This window comes from Trachurus trachurus (genome assembly GCF_905171665.1).
Source record: "Trachurus trachurus genome assembly, chromosome: 21".
NCBI lineage: Eukaryota > Metazoa > Chordata > Actinopteri > Carangiformes > Carangidae > Trachurus > Trachurus trachurus.
Window position 1 is genome coordinate 21,016,960 of NC_139899.1, and position 22,961 is coordinate 21,039,920.

The 22,961-nt window shown below is 44.9% G+C and overlaps 1 protein-coding gene across 4 annotated transcripts in view; it reads right to left on the bottom strand.

Annotated features, from left to right (window-relative positions):
* klf12b (Kruppel like factor 12b) overlaps positions 1–20,843 on the bottom strand; it is a 41,440-nt gene extending 20,597 nt beyond the window's left edge. For 2 of the 4 annotated variants that reach the window (XR_014596327.1, XM_083997302.1), the window contains exons 1-2: positions 20,687–20,843; positions 5,342–5,424 (exon numbers count right to left, since the gene is read on the bottom strand). Coding sequence is in view for 3 of the 4 variants with exons in the window: in XM_083997302.1 (XP_083853428.1) it covers positions 5,342–5,424; positions 20,687–20,780 (177 nt within the window). In the remaining variant the exon portion in view is untranslated. Of the gene's footprint in view, positions 1–5,341; positions 5,425–16,406; positions 16,742–20,353; positions 20,654–20,686 lie in introns of those variants that run through there. The other 2 variants (XM_083997303.1, XM_083997304.1) reach the window with 2 other exon arrangements.
* Positions 20,844–22,961: the final 2,118 nt, after the last annotated feature.

Genomic DNA, 22,961 nt, shown 5'->3' on the forward strand with positions numbered 1-22,961 from the left:
ACCTCTGAACCTCAGTGGGGTTCAGCTCTGGGTCAGTTGTGTCAGGTCAGGGATCACAGCACATTACGGTCCGCTTCATAATACCACCCACCAAACACTCGCAGTAGAGTCTCTACAGGAATTTATGTACTATTTGTTTTCTTAATTGTTTTTATGCATGTTTTTTTTTTCTATCTAACGAGAATAAAAGCAGCCTTAACACATCTGTAATACACTTTACCGCAGTCTTTGTGAGGACTGGGTAAGATGATCCCTAAGGTTGTCCTGTGATGTAGAAATCATCACACCTCCTTCATGGAAACTCATAGTAGAACAGTTCAGTCAGAGACACTTCCCTCAAGGAATTGACCATTTATAGCAAATAGTTATACAGTTATATTTGGCGGAAAAGACACTGCCTTTTTAAGGGGGCTCTCCAAGAATCAGAGCAGTGATAACGGTTCTGCTGGGTGAACTAATCCACCTTAATAAACACACACGGTGTATCTACCACATACACGGTTGTTAGGAACACCAATCAGATGCAACTTTAAAACCAGTTATGGTTGATCGATTTAACTAGACTTTAGTGGGAGTTGTCAGGTTATAAAGGCTGCCTTTGTACGCAGGAAGTGAAAATTGAGAGCCAGGTCCAAATTATCTGGAACCATCAGACTCGAATGCCCCCGAGCTTATCAATTTCTTTTATTGATGCAGTGAGATTACGTAGGGATCTGTAAATTACACAAGGACCCCGCCTCCTCTGCAGAGCAGTTCTGTGGTCACGAAAAGATAAGGAACAAACACCACAAGAGAGATGTGTGAGAACAGCAATCAGGTAAACTTGTTCTTTCCTTTTCCGTGGAAGGTTTGATCATGTCAGCAACAGTGGGCTGACCATAAGTGCTAACTCATAGTGTATCTGTCTCTGTCCTTATCTGAGTTGGTGTCCTTCGGTCTGTCTGTGTTCTTTGACTTTATGTCTGTGACGTCAAAAAAAATACCAACTGGCATGTTTATAAAATGCAGGTTATTCGTGTTGCGCATCGACACATTACAGCAAGTATGTGCACAAGACCAGTCCAGAACAATCTATGATTAAATTAATTTAAAAAAGAAAAGAAAATACAATAACTATCTAATCTCTTGGTTGCTGATCAGCAGGTCATTCTCTGCAAAATAATAAAACTAAATCATTTTTCAGCCACTGTAAACAGTATTTTACATTTGAAAATTTATAAAGGAAATCTGGCGGTGGCCACTTCAATGGGTGTGATGGAGCTGATTACCGACTAAGTAATAATACAGCTACAGCCACAGCCTCATGTTTACATTGTATAGCCAAGGCTAACTGCATGCTATTTTATGAACATCTTATTTATGTTGATGTTATGTTCACTTCTCTTGTGGTTCAATACAAAGTATTCAATCCAGTGAATAGGTTATTACATTTTTATACCTCATTCTGTCCTGTGAAGGTCTACGTAGTTTTAGACTGACAGATGGAGTGAACTGCACTGGGTTGTCAGTTTTTTTTCCAAAATCAGGAATCGTTGCACGAATTGATAAACAATCATCCGAATTAACAGAAACAATGATGGCATTTGTGTAAAAAAAAATCGTATCAATTCCCATCCCTATTTGTACCTGTATGAATATGAGGGTCAGCTGGTGGCCAGACCGCTAACCAATAAGCCACTGATGCTACGGCATGAATAAACCAGCTGATACCAATCAGCTGACACTGGCTCTACTTTATTGCTGGTGCTTGAACCAACGCAATGCTGCGTTTTTGAGGCTCTCCACTTGTAAAGCTAACACCAGGTCTACACAGGAGGCGCAGTGTGAACAGCAGGTCAGCACAGCAACTTCGCCGCTCCATCTGTACCTACACAGCATGCGCTCAGGCTCAGTAGTGGAGTGCATGGCACGCAATCACACACAATCACTGTCTGAACGCACGTAAAACTGATGAAAATAGACTTAGTGCATCAAGCACGAGAAACCTGAGTTGTTACCATAATCACCCAGCCTGTGTACACAGCTGGATTGATTAAAACAAAGACCCTTATCTGGTCCATCAGACGTACGTATATGAGACTGATAACTAAAAAATGCTGTTAAAATACTTTCTCTACTGACGACGAAATGCAGCCTCGGGGTGAATCACCGCCGACCCTCTTGTTTGAAGATTTTCAATTTAACCTAAAGATTGGTTGGTTGATTGGACTATAGGCTCTCAACTAATTTTGCCCCTGGTCACTTAATGGCTACCTTAAGAACATTTCAAAGAAATATTACTGAACTGTCAAAGCATGTTTGACATATCAAATGTCCTCTGCGCTTCTCTTGCATCAACTGCTGATGTAGCCTTTCTTGACAGAGCCTCGAGCAATCCTCCAGCTGCCTTTGCATGTGATCTCCCTGTGTTTACATGCTAGTGCGTATAGGATGTGAGTGTCACAGACTGCCTGGAGCTATGCTGCCTGAAGGCTTTGAAGCCGCTAGATCCATAGAGGCTGATATCAGTCTTTGGGAAATCTTGGCTTCCTCTGTGAGTGTGTTGGCATTTGCGTCAACATCTGCATCAGCTATATTCTGCATTTGGTAAGTAGTAAAATACCAATGTACAGATTAGTAGACATTTTGAAAATCTGTGATTTATTCATTACTGGGAGCTGCTTTTGATAAAAGCCTCTTGAGGAAATGTTACATGTGCCATGTGATTATACTGAGGCTAATGGCTACAAAGGACAGTCATTGTTAGCTTTTGTACTGCACCTGACCTCTGCCGTTATGGTGTGATCAGTGTAACAAAATGCATGATACTGTATGTCCTCTAGCGGCTCTTTGGAGGGAAGGACATAGTGAAAAAGTTACCAGCATTCATCATTTCTTTTCTGAAAATAGCTACTTTGAACAAAGTTTTTTGATAGTTAGTGAAGCAGAAGATGTCAACACATCCTGTAGTAACGCACCGTTACTCATGCGATAAACTACTAAAATGTGTATCTGTGACTTGATTAAACAGCACAGGAGGACTTCTCAGTTAGCAAACCAGTCCTATAATGTCTGCTTAACAGCTAAATCAAGTTAGCTTTAGCCGCCAGTCTTACCCAAGAGAGCAGTCGTGTTTAAGCTACAATCAAAAAGTGGGAATACATTTTATATCTGACCTGTAATAACATGGTTCAAAACAAAAATTCATCTTACTCCGCTCCAGGTGTCTCTGACCCCATTGCATGTCCTGCACTGAGACATCCAACTATTTGAGAGGTAATGTGAGGAAACATTTTCCACGTTTCATCTGTATAAAAAAAGAATGTGCAGAATGTGCTGCAAAGAATGCATGTCTTTATTCACAAGTGTTGCACTCACTTTCATGGTAGCACCATGATCATGACAGTTACGGATACAGATAGCCTGTTACTAGGAACTTTTTTCAAACTGATCAATCCTCTGTGCCAATGTGTTAAAAAAAAAAAAAAAAAAAAAAAAGTAAGGGAACACTTGTGTGGGAAGGTCAAAACAACAGAGAAGGATGTTACACAAAAGTCAAAACAGAAACCCATTTGCATCTTGGGGTTAGTTTGTCAAACAGATCTCAACCCGCACAAATGGAAAACTGAAGCCACCCCCACTTTCATTTTGACAGATACAAACACACATATGCACTCAAACCTACACATGCTCACACACAGTGACACACATATAAAGATATGCTCGACCCGCCTGCCTGCCTTGCCTGCCTCTGTCCTCATGCCATTGTCTTTATTAGGGGATACTGGTTAGCAGGGCAGATTTTCCAGGCCCTTGCGGGCGAATTGTCTAACGAGGCAGACCATTTCCAGCAAGCCCTTGGCCCCCCGCCACCCAAATGAAGACCACATTTCTGCAGCAGCCTAAACTGTCTGTCTGCATCTGCCATCTAAAGGGAAGCTCGGTCTGTTAGGGCAAGATTTGGATCTCGGTGCACTTCAAAGCTGTGTGGGCTGCAGCGCTCACATCCTGTCTGTGACTGACATCACTGCACGTATGGAGAATGACTTCAAAACCCCAGGTATTAGGAAGCAGTGCAAGAGTGCAAACGCTCAAAACCCTGGAGCCACAGATGAGAACAGGACACCCAGAAAGTAACCACCTGCTGCCTCCCTGTCAAGTCCTAAGATATGGAGAGACAGAGTTGGCTCTTATCAACACAGAGCACCTCCACAGCCAAACAATTCTCTACAAGACCTGAGATAACCTGATGGGTTATCAGAGCGCTGTAATTTTCTCATCCATCACGGGCCCTAATGCTCTCAGGTTTGTCTCAACAGAAACTACTTTGCTCCTCTCCAACCAAGTGCTCTTGGTGATATATTACGAGACAAGACATTATTGATATGTTATGAATGGAAATCAATAATAACAGAACACTAATTCAGCATGATTACAAATATTAAGTGGCCTGCACCCACTGCACACACAGCTGTGGCAGCAACACAAAGCCCCGGTAACCTAGCAACAGCTTCACCATAACAAGACCACTTTATTTCTAGGTATGTCGGACCAGAAGAGCGCCAATACTGTATGTGGGCCATGAAAATCCTGCATGAGGTAATTATACCCAACATGGTCAGTACACACTGTTTAATTGAACAATAAACCCAAAAAATAATGACAGTGATAGTGTTTATAGAGACGGAGTATACCGTGTCGTGTTGTGTTTTTGTGTGTGTCTGTGTGTGTGTGTGTGTGTGTGTGTGTGTGTGTTGGCATATGAAGTATCCTGATGAGAGATGGATCGTGTGTGTTTGTGAGAAAGAAGGGCAAGGGAGGATGAAGGGAAATTGAGAGACATAAAGGAGCAGGAACAGACAGAGATAGATAAGATTTTGAGGTTCCCATGTGATCCCCCCACACTCCCCCCACTCCCCCCTTCCCTCCCTCCTCCCTGGAGCAGTGACTACATCTGCACAATCACCCCCAGCCAGCACAGACTCTCCGCTGCTGGCCCCAGTCACCTCCCCGAAACTCCCCCAATGCATTCCTGCTCCAGCTGTGGCTCTCCTCCTTTCCTTTCCTTTCCTTTCCCTCTTCTTCTATTCGACTTCTTCTCCTCTTCCTGCTTCACTACCATGCTCTCCGACCACTCCTCTTAGCCCCCACGCTCACTCACTTGCTCTCTCTTTTGCTCACTCACTTGCTCGAGCCTGGGAGTGATTATCAGCCCCCCCCCCTACCACCACCACCACCACCACCACCACCTCCCACCACCACCCCCCACCCCTCTTTTTTCACCGGGAGGAGGAAAGAAAGAAGGGAAGGAAAGCAAGAGGAGGAAAAAAGGGAATTGTCTGGAAAACAACTGCTCTCTTACCCCTTGTTCCGATTCCAGGGGCTCAGCTTTGACTCGGACTGCAGGCATTCCGTCAAGCATTAACATCCTGTTTCTGAGGCTGCCTGTGAAGGGGACACACAGAGGAGGTGTAAGACGGGGTGTTTTTTAGCATGACTAAGCAAGGTCCCACACTCTGCACAGCTATATTCACACACATGGACATCTTCACAATGTTGTGTTTTTGCACAAAAAAAAACACAGAGAAATAAACACATTTTTAAATAGACACAAATTAATGTTTTTTAACAAAAAAAAACCCATCAGAAGCTGCAGGACAAGAGATGAGCGCAAACTGTACAAACTCTAGTAGTCGTTGCACAGCATGACTCCCTCTTCTCCATAATAAAGATTTTCAATTGCCTGGTGGGCTGCTGTGGGGCTAATAACACTTCATAACACCGAATAAAATCCTCTTAAGGCTTTCAATGGAATACAAACACTTGCTTTGATATGCAGTTACTCAACAGCGAAAGGCAACAGCACAGACGCACAGTTTCATCTCAAACCAGTGATATGGAAATAAAAAAATAAATACAATAATTGAGAGAAATATTTGACATTTTACAGACGATTACGCATGATATATGTAACATTAACACCACGTTATGACACACATACACACACTTCTAAGCACATCTCCATATTCAAGTATATTCCCCGTGCTGTCTCTGAGCACAGCTCCTCTGTGAAGTGGGCAGCAGTGCCCGGCTCCCCAGCTCCGTGCTGTGGCTTTAAGAGGGATACTCAGATGGAGCCAATGACAACAATGCATGTTCCGTATCCCTCAGCTGGGGCCGACCTGAGGTAACCCTTCCTCTTATTATTTTAGCAGCAGTACATGGAGGAATGCAAGCACGGCAAATAAGACTCTAAACATCTCCGTTACTCTCCACCGTTGGCACCAGCAGCTGGACCTTGCCGCAGCATCGTGACCACCACAAACAAACAGAAAAAAAACAGCTTGGACAATCATGAATGACATATATTCTCTCTAGACTGCTGGTTTCCTGACCATGTCACTGCATCAAAGTACCGAAGATCTCACACAACATCCGTCCTTGTCCAAGAATCAAGTTTTTGTACGGTTCACAGTGGAAAATCCTCTCAAAACATAGTTACCAAAAAAACTGTTTTTCTCAGTGATTTGATTCAAATTGCCACAACAGAATCAATAAATGCCAAGTATTGTTCCTCTACCTCTTGGATACTCAGGGAAAAGCTAATCCTGACTGTGTTTGTGTGCGAGGGAGGTAGAAAAAGAAGGAGGATTTACTCAGTCTGCAACCCCCACCACCGCCGCCCCCCCCAGATCTCGCCTCTCAGGTCTAAGTCCCTCAGGTACCCTGGCTGTGCTGCTATTGTATTGTTGTCCAGGATGTCCTTCGGCTTCAGGTCTTGGTAGGCCCAGATAGCGTTGCCATAGAAACGGCTGGAGCGGGTGGAGCTGCAGCCTCAGTCCAGCCTCAAGCCATGTGTTGAGGAGAAGAAGAGAGACGAGTGCACAGAAGAGGCTGAAAGTGAGGTTTGTTTTACTCCAGATGACCATCATTCAGGTGGAGGCATTTTCACTTCCACTGAGAGAAGAAAAAAAAAATCAGAATAAGATAAAATCTTTCTTTTCAGAAGGAGCTTCTTTTTTTGAGCCTCGAAAAAAAAAAAAACATCAATCAAACTTATCTATTCCCCTCGTTCTGAACTCTTCTCACTGGAAAATAACAGTTGAAACACCTTTGAGATTTTGTACTGGCATGCCACAGCCAGAATTGCACAAGCAACAACCTTTTCCCCATGTGCCTAGAGTCCAGCTAATCCAGTGGTGTTCCTAATGAACTGGCCTGCAGCGAGCTATTCATAGGAAATCAATGGCAAGGCACCTCTACTTGTGACTGTAACGACCAAAGGGCTAACAGCGATGAGGGAGACCTAACGCTGAGTAATGAGCTAACAGAGGGGCGCCGTGTATCGAGGAGTTTGTGTCGAAATACTTTGACTGAAGCTGACGGTCAGCTGCCTCGGCTCCCATGAAAAAAAAAAAAAAAAGGGATCATGTCTGCCGTTGAGAACTTGAGGATCACGAGCCGGAAAGATTAGAAACAAGAACAAAGATGAGTTCAAAATGAAGAGAATTTGTTCAAGGTAATAAACCAATGTGTATCCACTTCTTCTTCTCCTATCACTAAATTTGGTGTGCTGGAGGCAGGCTGAGGCAACCAGCAGTGTGCTGTCCATCAGCGGTATGAGGCTCTGTGTGTGGGAGATGGAGAGAGGGAGGGGGATTAGAGGGAAACAGGGTAGATTAAGATCACCTTTCCATTTGCTGCACTCTGAAATGAAATGGCCATCCCAGGTGTGTGGGGGAGTTGGATGGAGAGGAGGGCAGTGGAGTGTTGAGGCATCTCATTTCTCCCTCCCACCCGCCCTCCTGTAACCCCCCCACTAAAAAAAAAAAAAAAAAAAGAGGTAAAGGGAGCAGGTGAAGATTGAGGCCAGTTCTGGCAGCAAAAAAATTTCAGTGTCTGCAGCTCTCTTTGCTTCTCTGTTTATGCTCATTTGTGTCCCTGTTAATGCAAGTACGAAATGAAACTCCCACCACATATTCGCATCGATGACCTCAGGTCCACTATCTCCCAGCTCGCCGATGGCTATCGGCTCCGTGCTGACTGAGGCGATAGCAGCTAGACGGAGTGAAAGGCTAAAGCTCAGTCAAACCGACCCTGAACAGACTCACTGGATCAATTAGAGGTGACGAACTTCCCCTGACAACCTCTGACCTTCTGAGTACAGATGCTGACCTCATATGCTGATGACATCACCCACTCGTACACACATGAGCGGCTGTTTTCTCACACACACACACACACACACACACACACACACACACACACACACACACACACAGACGCAGACACACACACACACACAGACGCAGACACACGCATGCAACACGAATGTGGATTAAATGAAGATGGATTCTCTTTAAATAATTATTCATTGTTAATTGCGGAGCTTTTAACAGGAAGCACTTTTATTGGACAAAAGCTCAAAGGTGTGTGTTGGTTGAGTGGGTGGTGTAAATCACCGTTAGTTCATGTTCTCCCCTCGCACGCAAGCGTGAAGACAGATCCTGCTTAATGCCATCGCTGGATGTTCCATCAAACACAAACCAAACACGTTTTTATTAAGGCGAAAGTTTAAGCTTAAACAAACTCATGAAAGCACTTTTAGTATCTGGCTGTGTGTACTCTACTCGCCGTCCTCTCATCTCTCTCTCTCTCACACTCTCTCTGACACACTCTCTCCATCTCTCATACTTGCAGAGACACACACACACACACACACACACAGAAACACCACGCACCCTGAAAATGCACTACAACAGACGGGCCCCGCCAATGCTTTGTTCCCATGTTGAGCGCCCAGAGCAACTGGGTGCATCTGTGTCACAGAGGCTGGACCTGCTGCCACAGTCTGGGATGGAAGAGAGATGGAAAGGGCTGGGGGAGTGAGGGGGTGGGGAGGGTGAGGGGGGGGGCAATGAATTATGGCCGACACATGAGGAAGGATTATGGAAGGTGATAGTAAGAGAAGCGAGTGAGTGAGTGAGGAGGGGGTGGGGGGGGTGGGGGGGCTCGCTGAAGAGCACAGAGCTGCTGGCAGGAGCCGCAGTTGGGGAAGCAACCGAGGGGAGTTAAAGAGGTTGGGTGGGGGTTGGGGCGGGGTGGGGTGGGGTGGGGTGGGGTGTTTAGCTGGGGAGGAGGAGGAGGGGCAGTAGTCAGAGAAGCGAGAGAGGGTAGAGAGGGGATATGGACCCGAGCCAAGGCCCGGTCGAGCGCAAAGCACGGTGCAAGAATGCCAGCAGCCCCCTCCCACCCCGGTCCTCTACCAAAGAGAAGCGAGAAAGAAAGGGGGGGTGGGGGGTGGGAGGGAGCAAGAGAGGGGAAACTGCGAGGAAAAAAAACATTTTCGACGTTGTAAAAAATCAAAAACAAATGGCTAACCAGCGCTACGAGTGCAAATGCGTGAAAAGGACAGCACTGTAGGTGATGTGAGATGAGCGTTTCCTGTGTTTTCGCCTGCATTGTGCGCCGCTGGCCTCTTTGCCACAGCTCACTTCCCTCTGCTGTGCCCCTGGACACCCCAACGTGACACACTGGCCTGATAACAAGCCGACAACTACTAGCTCACGGAGCAAACTCCTCCACTTCCTCTCTTTTGAGGCACTCAGCGCAGAAACTTTTAGAAAACTAGTGAAAGCCGAGGACGCTGCGAGCATGCTCATTAGACAGGTGACAAAGAAAACACTAGAAAAAAGGGGAAGAGGGTGAATGACGCTTCTCAAGACCCAGGAAAATAAAGATCGAGTACTTTTTTTTTTTTTTTTTAGAAAACATATTTATCTTGTTTGCTTGCAGCGCAGACACAATAGTGCCACAATTGAATCACAGCTGATTTCAATCTCACTCTCAGTCTGCTTCATGTTAAGCTGTGTCTGTTTGTGACCTCATCGTGCTGGCTTCACTCCGGTCTAGAGAGCCATTCAAATGCTTCCCTGCAGAGTTACTACTTAAAGAGTAACTGCACCCAGCCAAATAACAGCGCCTGGTGTGGTCAAAGGTTCAACCGACGGAAAACCCTTCAACCCACAGAGGTGAACGCTGAGACAAAACACACGACAAGACGTATCTAATTTTGTTATGTGTCTTATTAAGCTGGTAAACCAACGTATGAAGCCTGTTTCCTGAAAATGAAAAAATCACTTAGTGAGTAGGAATAGGTGAACTGGTTCCTTTAAAAGCTACTTAACTTAGAAATCTTTTGGCTTGTCTAATCACAGGGGGGGTCCTCATCTTCAAAATCGATAAAGTTTTACACAGTGTGTAGCTATAAGCAGCCTTCAAACATCAAACCCCCTTTTTTAAATTTCACAGTTGGCCCTCTCTGATGTTTGCCTTCATCTTGTCCACGCAGGATCTGACGAGGAGTTACTCTTTAAGAGGATCAGACATTAAACTTGAAAAAAAAAAAAATGGCCGACTTAAGCCTCCTCACTGTGGGTTTTTCTTCCTCTGTACAGACAAAAACTTAAACTATCATAAAGTTGTAGAACAGAAGATGGGATATTTTGACTTCAAACTCACACTCAAACAAAACTGGATCCTCCATTTCCCATAATGCAACCAGTACTCTCTTGTCATAAGGTATTTTATTGCATCATCAGCATGTCGTGTGTCAGACGTGACAAATTACAACCTGTAGAGGTCAGAAGACACGCAACAGCACAACTTACAGTAACAGAGCTTTGTATATAAAATTGGTGGAGATATCCTTTAACGACTCTCTGAGTCCGACCAGCACACAGGCAGGTAAACAGTGCTGCTGCTGTTTGTTCTGTGTGTGTCTTATATGTGAAAGGTGGAGATGCATGTTTTCCCTGGGACTGGACTCCTGGGTGTACTGAGATGGACATAGTCTTTCTCTCTTTTTTTTCAAATCATTCCTGGCTCTCTGTGAATGGTCTCAGAATTTCCATTTCATAAGCCGTATTTTCCTTGGCAGGAGCAGCGAGCGAAGTCTTTCGGATGCTTCTGGGACATTTTTGAACGGGGCTCAAGAGAGCAGAGAGCTGCTACCTCACTGCTCATAGGAGCATGGACTTCTCTAACCGACCCCCCCACCCCACCCCACCCCCTAACAAGTACAATAGCATCTAACCAGTTTGTGTATTTGGAGAAAAAAAAGTTTCCCCTTTAGGGTTAAAATCCCCTTAGAGATGCACTCAACTGATGCACTTAAAACGCCCTGTCCTTTTCCTCTGGGAATAAATCAGTTGTGCAGAGGGACAACACAGCGTTCTTCACAGCTATTCTTAGACAGAATACACTTCTCATGTGTTGGATGTTTTCATCTCTGGGACGTACAGACAAACTTGGGTGGGGGGCGGGGGGGTTATCAGGTCCCATCAATTTAAACTGAACGTCACACTGCATCTGTCTGCTTCTATCCGAGCGTCACCTGTTGGTGAATTTGATGCGGCAGCCATGAGAGACCGTCCTCTGCCCACTGCAGCAAGTCAAGTAGCTGGCGGTTCAAAAACCCACCTAATGATCGTGTCTCTTGACGTCACAGAGGTCTGAAGCCCGATACACTCATAATAAAGGATCATTTTATTTTAAGAACCTGTCACCAGCGACAAAATATGGTGCTGACGCTCACAGACTGAGTCACGACTTAATGAGAGCCTCGCATGACCGCACTTAGCGCTAGGTTTCGTGAGGGAGGTTATTATCGACAAAATGCTTGTCAATAAAATGCCACATATAGGGAAAAACTAGGCATTTATGGAACCGAAGGCGCTGAGGAGAATAGGCCGAGACAGCTCCAGAGATGGACACGGAAAACCATTTGCACAGACTGAATGGAGGTGGCAAAGGGTGAGTATTGATTTGATTGATCGGTACTTCAGAATACAAATCAAGCTCCAGTGTGGTGAAACCCAGACCCAGTGATGAAAAACAGACACGATGCGGGTCACTTTCCATATCGCTTATATAACACAGCTTTGTATTCAGTGTTTTAAATTGTATATTTTGTAAAAGCAGTGCCTTGTGTGAGCTTTAATATACAGTAGTAGGTGGGAATCGGATTCAGCTCCGTAACAATGTGGTGTGTCATTGTTGTTTACTCGGGCACTTCTCATTATGCAAGTTCCTGTATAGATTAAACACAAACATGTCCCTTTGTATACACCATATACAGTCTAGTATACAGAACACATAGGAATAGTTAGTTGATAATTTGTGTGTGAGAGAGAGAGCAATAAACTCCGGGGAGTTCAGCACCTGCATGTGAGGAAACCACCTCCATTTATAAAGTTGATACCCATGTAAATACACAGACAACACGTACACACTCACATAAACAGAAACCACACACACTCACACTCAACAAGCAAGGTCCACGGAAGTTCCCATATTCTGGTGGATTGCCCTTGGGTCCTTGCTATTTCTGCCAGGGGCAGGGGGATCCTATGTCAGTAATCCTGTCGGGATGAGGGGGATGAGGTTGCCGGATGCAGCTCGAAGCCCCACTGCCTTCCCCAACACACATACACGCGCGCACACACACACACACAAACACATGAAAATAATTTGTTTGCTGAGTGGACACTACATACAGCACCAGAACTACAACAATATGTTTACATAAACAGTTCTTCATAAAAGTCAGCAGAGACACAGCCAGACATACTCTTTTCCTTTTTAATCTTACACACAGCCATCATCACGATCACACACATTAAATCTGCCCAAGCACATTCAGTTGTCCAATAAAAGCTGTTCCAGTCACAACACTACAATCAGATGCGTCTCTAGTGTCTCTTTACGGCGTCAAATGTTGGGAAGAAAACTCAGTACCTATAAACATTTTTTTTTTAAATATCAGCTCTCAATATGACAAAGGGGAGGAAATCTTTTCAATTTTCTTTTTTCTTCTTTTTTTTTTTACTGTGACTTTTACTTTGAGGAAGATCCCCACCTCCGCCGATACCACCTCAGACGTCTATGGTCTTGTGAAACTGTGGGAAATGAAGAAGCTATTTATTCTAAGAGGAAACACTCAAAGCGAAAAGAAGAGTCGGTCGCCGTCTGGTTTGTCTGTGTCTCTGTCTGTGTGTCAAATGCACTTCTTATAAAGACGACTTCCTGAGCCCCTGCTCTGCTCTACAATCTGGCTACCACACACACACACACACACACACACACACACACACACACACATACACACACAGTACAAACCTTGTGACCTTTGCCTGCACCCACAATGAACCAAATTTATCTCCGACACACACACACACACACACACATACACACACAAACACAGACAAAATTCTGTCTCTCAATATTGCAGCTCCGCTCATGAAAGAAGAATATAGATGCCCATTCAACACAAACAGCCTCCCACACACACCTACAGTGTGCACACACACGAACATGCATGCACATAAAACATGCACAGTTATACACATACACATACACACACACACACAGAGGCAGACTCCTCCACAGCGCTCCGGAGAGAGGTAAACAGAAGAGTCTGACATCCTCTTGCATCATGTGCCTCAAATGCAGCAGAGAAACAGCTAAACAAGCTGTGACCGTGACAGCTCTAAAGTGAGGTGGCATTACTCAAGTGAGCTTTGACTCAGAAGTCAAAGCAATTTGTGACACCATTCTAAGCAGTTTATATCCCAATTGAAAATCATTTTGATGTAATCACGAGAAATAATAAGTTAAATATTCTCCACGAGGGGCTGGATCCAGTTCCGCTCTGAAGAAAAAGAAAAAAAACCCACAAACAGACGCCACAAAACTGCTCCTGCAGCGCCCCAACGCACTGTGATGTCGTCTTGTTTCAACATAATCGGGTGACCTCTCCAGAACACCCTTCACACACGCACACACACGCGCACTCACCTCAGCAAATGCAGTAGGGTCAGTGGCTGTGCATCTAAAATAGCCTCTGACACAAAAACCTCACTTGTACCAAAGGAGGGGGTGTGTGTTGTGGTGGTGGTGGTAGTGGTGGTGGTGGGATGGGAGTGGGGGTGGGGGGGTGGAGCTGAGCAAACTTGGACAAACACATGGAGCAATTGGCACAGCCTCTTAGGAAGACACTGCGATATTCTTTGCAGGTTTACGGCGCGGTTTGCACACTGTGGGTCCGTACTGTAAGCTGTGCATGAGAGCCAGGGAGATAAAGAGAAAGAGGTTAGCTCCAGCGGATCAATAAAAAATGCACTAAGTGACTCTGCTCTCGTCTCTTATTTACTCTCGGTGCACAGGTCCTGGGCTGAGGTGACCGCGCTGCAGCACTTAATAATTATCTCAAACTGACAGAGGTGCATCGTGGGCACAGTCCTGCACTGAATTCACAGTAAATAAAACACTGGAACCTCGGTGAATATTTTATCAGAATGTTTTAACAGCTTCAGTGAGAGGAACAAAAATAAGGGAAGAAGAAGAGAGAAAAAAAAACAGAGAAATATCAAATATTACAGCCAGTGTGTTTAGAATAAAAGCCTGTGAGACTATAGTGTATGTGAAGGTATAAGCAAGTGAATCACAGCATTCAGTCGCTGCCGCTCTCATGCAGAGGTTATAGCTGCTCTCTGCTTACTGAAACTGAGGGTCAGAGTGAAGCCTTGCTCTCATCGGCTGCCCTTATAGAGAGGTGGGATGCATTAGATTAGCATCCTCACAATAACCTGCATCCTCCTTCCCACCACCACCACCACCCCCACCATCACCGCCAGCCACCCACATACTCTCCCTCTCTTCTTCCTCCTCCCCTCCCCAAGGGATGACAGTACACTACTGCTCTAATGGGGGGGATTCTTTGAGTAGGCTACTGCCTTTTATCCCCCTAGGCTCTGATAGGGTATGTGTGTGAGTGAGTGTGTGCTTGTGTTCTAACATATATGTCTCAATGTGTGTGTGTGTGGGTGTTAGTGTTTGTGTGTGTGAGCGATCCCCCACCCTGCCCCCAGCATATGCACTGTGTACATACTACTCACAATAGCTTGTCTACTGAATGCATCACAGCACATGTGCACTCACATGCACTCTTAAGGATCGACCTAGATGTTTTACAATAATTGCACACAATGCAAGCATGCACAGGCACCAATACACTGACTCATCTCCAGTATCTGCTGTAAACAACTCACGTAGAAATAAAACAACTCAAACACTTAAACACACACTCTTTTTTTCTCCAGCTCTCTCCTTCTACCCTTTCTTCTCACTCGCCGTCTCTTGTGATTCAAACAAAACTGCATGCGTGCAGGCGCATACGAGCGCACATGCATTTGCCTTGGTGTTTAATAGTCTTGCGGAGTCCTCTTGATGCAGCATCACGAAGAAGCCTACCCTATCTAACCTCACTTTGTGCTGACACAACCGAATCCACCCCGACACGCAGCACATATGGAAACAGACAACAATGGACCAACCAAAACATTCCTACACACTGACACTTATTACATCAAATGTATGCACAGTTATTTTCGCTCGCTGAGTTTTTCCCCTTGGTTTGACCCATTCCAGCTCTCCAACACCACTCAATAAAAGCCAGCAGCTGTGTTTACCTCTATTACTCATCTACTCATGCCTTCACTTCGATTATTTTTCCTCTTTTTTTTCCTCCCCTCTGACTGATGCTGTGCCGCGGTGATACCTGGTTGAAGCAGCTAATCGAGAGGAGCCATGGCGCATTGCACGAACCGACATTCGGTCGTGTTAAAGCCAAAGAGCCTGTGGAATGCCACAGGCACCCCCACAAACCCCCCCAAATGGATTCCACATGTTGTTTGCATAATTTCCTCTCCCAACAGTTGACCTAGAGTACAACTGGAAACGAAGTTCACAGTGATCCGTGCAGCATCCTTGCGCAGGTCTGCTGAAACCATCTGCGCCTAGGCCAGAAGAGATGCAGCAAACCAAAAAAGATTCTGTTAAAAGGGAAACTCGTCCCGTAGAAAACAAGCTCAGAAATGGTCCAAAACAATCTGAAAATGCTGACTTTGAATGCTCTTCCATCCTCTTTTCTTGGCTTCCTTCCTTTTCTCCCCTCCTTCTGTTAACCCGCCATATTTGGCCGAAGCAAAACAAGACACTGTGTTGAAAGAGGAAACGTCACCGCAGAGAGACCGATTGACATACCTTTCCATCCTAGCCATGGAAACATGTCAAGCAACTTTAAATCAGAGTCTGGGGGCAAGCTCTGCACATATGAGTCATTTCCAGTAAGCGGTGAGTGTGCAGCTCTAGAGATGATGGTGTCATTACGAGGAGAAAACTTGGAGCAATGCACTGGCCAGACAACATCATCTAAAAATCTACCTCCCCTTACATCTGTTTGTTGTTTGATGCCGGCCCCCCCTCCTCCACCCCTCTCGGCCTATCAAAAGATAAGCTTGGTTTCTCTTGAGTGGCTCTTTTTAAGTATTCAACAGAGGAATGCAGCAACAATTCAAAATACTCACACTAGTGTTTGACAAGTTGTAATCATCCATGTTATCCTGTAGTCCTTTCTATTTGTGTTCAGTATTTAGATTATCAACCTCAGAGTTACTGCTTTTGCACAATACTTTCCATGCGCTCTCTCTCTCTCCCTCTCTCTCTCTCTCTCTCTGTCATACACACAGTCACAAAACACACATGCTCTAGCACTCTGTGTACACCCTTTAACTCAATTTTGGTAAACAAACGCGGGCTGGACACTGGGGTCAAAGGTTGAATCCACAAGAGAAAACGCAAAGGGAAAAGAACATTTTGTCATCCTCTGACATGATGATGAAACAACAGCACGGGGAGTTCAGTTTGCAGCTATCACCTACAAATATTAGTCTTTTATTTTTTCACGTGCTGCAACTTCGACATAACCACCAGCACATGTCTCTTACTACTGAGAAAGAAACAGCAGCAGATGAAGTATCTGCAGATGTTTTGGATGTTTAACCCTCTCGATCCGTGACCTCTTTTTAGTTCGCCTTATGCCAGGCACATCTATCAACATGCAAACTCATCCATTTGGCTGCTGTCCGTTTCACACATTACACCCGCATGACCTTGACACACTAATCTATTGTAAGAACCTGTGTGTAAGGTTCAGGGTCTTTGCATACAGCAGTTCTCCTGTGGCTAAAAGGTCCGGGTTTGACAGCACCGGAAAATGCGACAGCACCTCTGTAACCAATGGGTATAAGATATCCCACGATGCATCTTGAGCTGAGCATTCCCCCCATTTAAATTGCTTTGGCTTACAGTCAGAGACCCAAACGACTCCACACCACATCATGCACTGCAGTCTATCTGCAATCAATGACGATACACTCCATAACACCTACCTGGATCAATGATACAGCAGTCAGTCAATATGGCAGCAGTTAACCCAACTGATTAGGGGGTAATACAGGGAATTTCACATCTCCCTGAATAAGACAGTCAGCCTGCGTGTTGTTGGAAAGCACATCCAAGAGCGTTGCTGCACTTCGTCCTGAAAGATTCAATCTGTCAACACGCGCCCAATTTGTGTGTTGTGATCTGTGGCAGACAGATGATGCCTTTAGTGGGGGAATCCTGCCGAGCAATTAAATGTGCTGGGCAGAGCGGTGTTGATGGACAGATAAAGTCTATCCGTGGGTGATTGGCTTTTTAATTGAGTCCCCCCACCTGCACTGATCTCTATCATAAGCCCTTGGACCATGTCTTGGGGGTGGGGGTGTTGAGCCATTGACAGAATCACAGTGGCAGCAGCAGTTTGAGGCCGTTGTAGACTGGAAAACAAGTGCAGATAACGCCACTAGATACTGTTCATGATAATTACCAGCATGGCTTTTAATGTGATGAGAAATTAATATTGCAAATGTTACATCATAACACTACAAAAGACACACAACAAACCATTTTGGAACACCTGGTAGAGCACAAAGTGAGCCAAGGAGAACAACAGCTCATATGCAGTCTTGACAATTAAGCAGCCAATTTACATCGGCGCACGTCGATCCAAGAAAAACGACGGTATCGGCCATTTCAAATAGCTGGAAACAACATATGTTTGCAGCAATTAGGGCTTTTGTCCAATCGGAGCGAGGGTTAATGTATTGTGATGTTATCATAGAGCCAAAAAACAAGAGGGAGGAAGTCAGAGTGGATGCATGGGTCAACAAGTCCCAAGACTTTAACAAGCCATTGAGAACCAACGACCATCACCATGACTGCTCAATGGCCTCAACCTGGTGGGTGTTATTGTAAATATAAAAGAGATTCCCTTAACCTTAACTGACAAGAAATTTCAACCCAAACCTTACAAACCGAACCAAACTGTTTTTTTGCTGTCAGGTCATATGTTGGTGAAACGATATTTACATACGAGACATTCAGCTACATGGGGAAAAGCAATGAATACTGTCAAATGCTTCAGCGTTCAAATGTACTTGATTTTGTACGCCTGTAAGCGAACACATCGTCATTGAAAATGCCACAATGCTCAGTGCGTACATTCAATCTGTTGCCTGTTCAAGCCGTTACGGTACAAAACTAGCAGCTACGGCGACTAGCGCAGCAGCCTATTCAGTTTATCTCTGACTTTTTCTATTACGGTCTCAGTCAGTGCGGCTTTAAAGGTTCAGCGTTAAAGACTTGTCAGTACATGTACCAAACGAATGTCGCAGCAATTAGCATTCAAGTATTCTCCAGCATTTTATCCCACCGTCATGAATAGTTTCATTATCGCAAAAACACCCTGCAGAATGATGATATTATTATCACCTTCGCCTTAGAGCAACCGTCACTGATTTGTTTGTCAGTGCCAGAAAATATTTTTATGTTGCCTGCTTCAGCGCTCCAGTGCGATTCTTCTTCTTCTTCTTCTTCTTCTTCTTCACCACTGTTGAATTGCAGCGTGCTGTAGAGTCGACTCTACATGTGTGGTAATATCAGCTTGCTTATTCACGCACATGCAGAAGGCCTCCTTTGTAAATGGATTTAAGTGAGAGTTTAAACGGGCACTAATCTCACTCGCTGAACATCCGTGAGCTGCAGGGGGTCTCGTATCCCTCCACCCCCCCACCCGCCCTCATCTTTTCTTTTTTTTCTTCTTTTTTTTGTGTTGATGGCACCCCTACTTAAACATACACTCACACATACCCTACGGCTGTTACACAGTTAAAGGCAAAGCAGGGCCTCTCGACAACGCGGGGGTAAAGTCACAGAGGTCAGTGCTCAGTTTCCACATCAAACCCAGAAGCAGAGGCCAGAGTCTCATCCCCCCTCCCACCTTTCTCACTCCCTCCCTCCCTCTCTCCTGCTCTCTCTTGCACTCTCCCTCCCCTCTTCTCTTGCCACCACTCCCCCCCACCCCAACCCACCCCCACCTCCACACACACATACACACACACCCTCCTCCTCCTCCTCCTCCTCCCCCTTGCTGGATGTACAAATGCCTTTGCTGTCAGCTCTGCCCCGGTCCCCTGTAATTGAAAATAACAGCCAAGGGCCAGCCCCCGGCCACTCTCTCCAGCCTGGTGGCTCTCTGCCTCTCTGACAGCCACCCATCAATACCAATGACTATTACCCTGGAAGTGAGAGCACTGCCGATGACATCCAAGACACCACCCCTGCAACACTCCCACACACACACACACACAGACACACACCTCCCCCCCAGTGTCCTTCCTCCGCTACCCGAGCCTCCTAATGTTTAACCCGTTGCTAACAGCCTTCTCTCTCTGTCTCTAAGCTGCAACAGTAGGCTATACGGTAGGCAAACAAGCCTTTCTCACACATACACACACACACACACACACACCACAATGCAAAGTGCACATACACACGAACGCAAACACAAGTCGGTCACAAAACTCTGACAAGCAGCAAACTTTTTTTTTCCCATGGAGAAGTGCTGAGAAGAGTTTGGTGTGGTGCTTGTCTCACTCTCACACTCTCATATTCCCCACCAACACATCCAGTCAGTATTATTCTCCCAACAACCCCGCCGCACCGCGCTCAGCTGAGATGTTTTGAAGTTGCTTTTACAAGTAAATAAGTGACACATAAGAGATTTCACAACCGGTGCTGGCAGTGTAAAGTAAAGGATGCTGCCTGTGCCCACAGTCATTCAGTAGATAATCACTTTTTTCCCCTCTCTCCCTCTCTTTCTCTCTCTCTTGCCATGACAGCTTATGAATTGACGTGTGTGTAGGGGGGGAATAAGTGTTCCATGTCCAGTCAGCACCACGCTGGGTCCCTCATTTTCCCCCACTGACACACACCAGACACAATGCCATAGGTGATCTGAGTTGTCATCTGCTTTGACAGAGCAATGACAGCTGAACGAGACGCACTGAACACAAGCACAAAGCCCAGCAACGTGACAAATGAAGCACACAGCAGCAGCAGCAGAGGAACAGGACGAGAAAAATGCACAGACCTTGTCAGAAGCTGCAGAGCCGTGGAGACTGGGACACTGTTTTCCTTTCTACAGTCCTCTCTGTCTCCTCTCCTCCTCTCCCTCTCCTCTCCTCTTCTCTCTCCTCTTACTCTGCTGTATGTATGTGTGTGTGTGTATGTGTGTGTGATAAGTGTGTGTGTGTGTGTGTGTGCGTGTGTGTATGTGTGTATGTGTGTGTGTGTATGAGTGAGTGAGTGAGTGTATGTAAGTGAGCAGCTCCCTCCCCTTCTGCCTCTCAGCTGCTCAGCTTAGGCAGTTCTCAGGAAATGAATGGGAGCGCACAGAGAACTGTTGTACTTGCAAATGACTTACCCCGAGTCACATGATCCGCTAAATGTAGGGTGGGCCGGTGGGTGGAGGCTTCATAAGCAAAGGGAAGACAATATACTCTAAGCTTTAACAGCATGCATCGAATTACACGGGGCCCCTCCGGGGAGGTTTCCGACGCGTCCGCTCTCAGCCAGCCCGAACTCCGACTCTACCCCTCCCGGAGAACAGCGGAGAGCCCCGGTCTGGGGGAGAGCACCGGAGCACCTCCCCGTTTAAAGGGGCCGGAGAGGAAGGTGTACACGGAGAGGGGGGGTGGGGGTTAATCATTTCAACTCAGTTTGATTTATAGCGTGGTGGGCTATTTGTTTATATTTACAGAGGATTAATAGACCGATGGCTAAATCTTCACACGTGTCAAATGTTTCCGTTTGGAAGTTACTGTAAATATTATTTCAAACTGTTTAAAATATTTGAACTGAAACATATCATTTATTGTCACCGGAAGCTAAAACAAGTTGATTAATTGATGAGCAGGTAAGAAAATCAAAGAGATCTTATGATAGTCAATTAATCTACAAAGTAGTGAAAAAATAATTTACCCGGTTAAAGGTGTCATATTGCACAGTTACAACAGCAGGTTTTCATAGCTAAGCTGGGTAAATTGTGCAAGACAAATAATTATTATTTATTATTTTATTATTATTATTTATCCACACCTGTAATAATGAAAGATGTAAACAAACCTAGCAGATTACTGTAGGCTACTGTAAATAGACCTGTATTTTAGGAAAGGAAACCAGAGTGTTTGTTTTATTTAATCTTTTTTTTTATTATTATTATTATTATTTTGCTGTTCATTGATTGATAGCTTAAATACAATGACAGAAATTCAATCAAAATCAAAAATCAAATCAAAAAGTAGCCTATATCATGGTTTACTTTATGTATTCAGATGGCTTGTGTTGACTTGTCTGGTTGAGTTATTCAGGTGGAAGTCTAAGGGAAAAACAGAAAATATCCACGTTGGAGAAGCTGAAAGCAGTGACAACTGGAGATTTTGCTGCTGGAAAAAAAAAGATTAATACAGTATCCAAATGGTCACGAATTCATTTTCTGTTGATTAATTAATTAAGAAGTCATTTGAGCTCTAAGTGGCTGAGTCCCTAAATTTCCAACACATTTTGTGAAGTTTGTGAAGACAACAGAGAGCTGCTATTCGGTAGGATTTTCAGTCTCTGCTCCTACAATGAAATGTCATTTCTGCCTGCTGTTTGAGTGACTAGCCTTGAATAACATGCTGGAACATTTCCACATAAGGACTGCTTTTAAATTTTCCTCTGTATAGTGCCTGAGCCACTTGTACCCATGTCAGTTTTTCCTCCTGGTGTTCTCGGGCTTGATGAAAGGTATCTCTGTGGTATGAGAGGCTGATGCTGATGCTGATGCTGATGCTGCTGAGCGCCCACAGTCGGTCCTTTGGGAGCTCTAATTAAGGTAAAGGAAGCAGGACTCATCTGCATGGCTGATGGAGCTCATACCACTTTACATGGCGCAGGCTTCATCGTGGCGCTGGAAAGAGCCAGGGATGGTGGAGAGAGGGAGAGGGAGAGAGTTAGAGAGAAAGAGGAATAGAAGACTATTTACAGTAGTAGTGTCAGGCTGATCCAACTGCTACACACTTAATATTCATTCTGGTTCGCGCCAGATAGTACTGTACGTCTTGTGTTTGCAGTGAATGGAGGATGAAATGGTTGGGTGGAGACGAAAGGATGGAACAAAAGGGATGGAGGGAAAGAGAGACTAGATTAATATTGCTGCATATGCTGGATAGAAAGGTGGAGGTGGGTGATTGAATACGGGTGAATTAAGAAGTATTTTCTGGCTGTGGAGATAGGAGGGACTCTCAGTGTCCAATGGGAAGAGGGGCTAGTTGAGTGAATGGATGAATGGAAGGATGAAGGATGGAAGGTGATTTGGCTGTGATGAAAATTTTAATGGTACACAATGACAAAATACATATCTCATCATCAGCAGGTTAACAAAGTTGTAATGGTGTTTTTCTTTATGACAGCTAATGATTTTAGACATAATTATATTGATATTAAATTACTGTATATATATTTGTAACTATACAACAGCCTATACTGGGATTACCAAGAGTTTCAGATCAGTTACACTCCTGTTTTTAAAAAAAATCTTGTTATACAATGTCCATCAAACCTCTGGGCTGTTTTCAGGTTTTGTTTTGTTTTTCTTTTGGTTCACAAGATCATCTACAACAAGCACAGCCACCAACCAAACAAAATTATGACAAGAG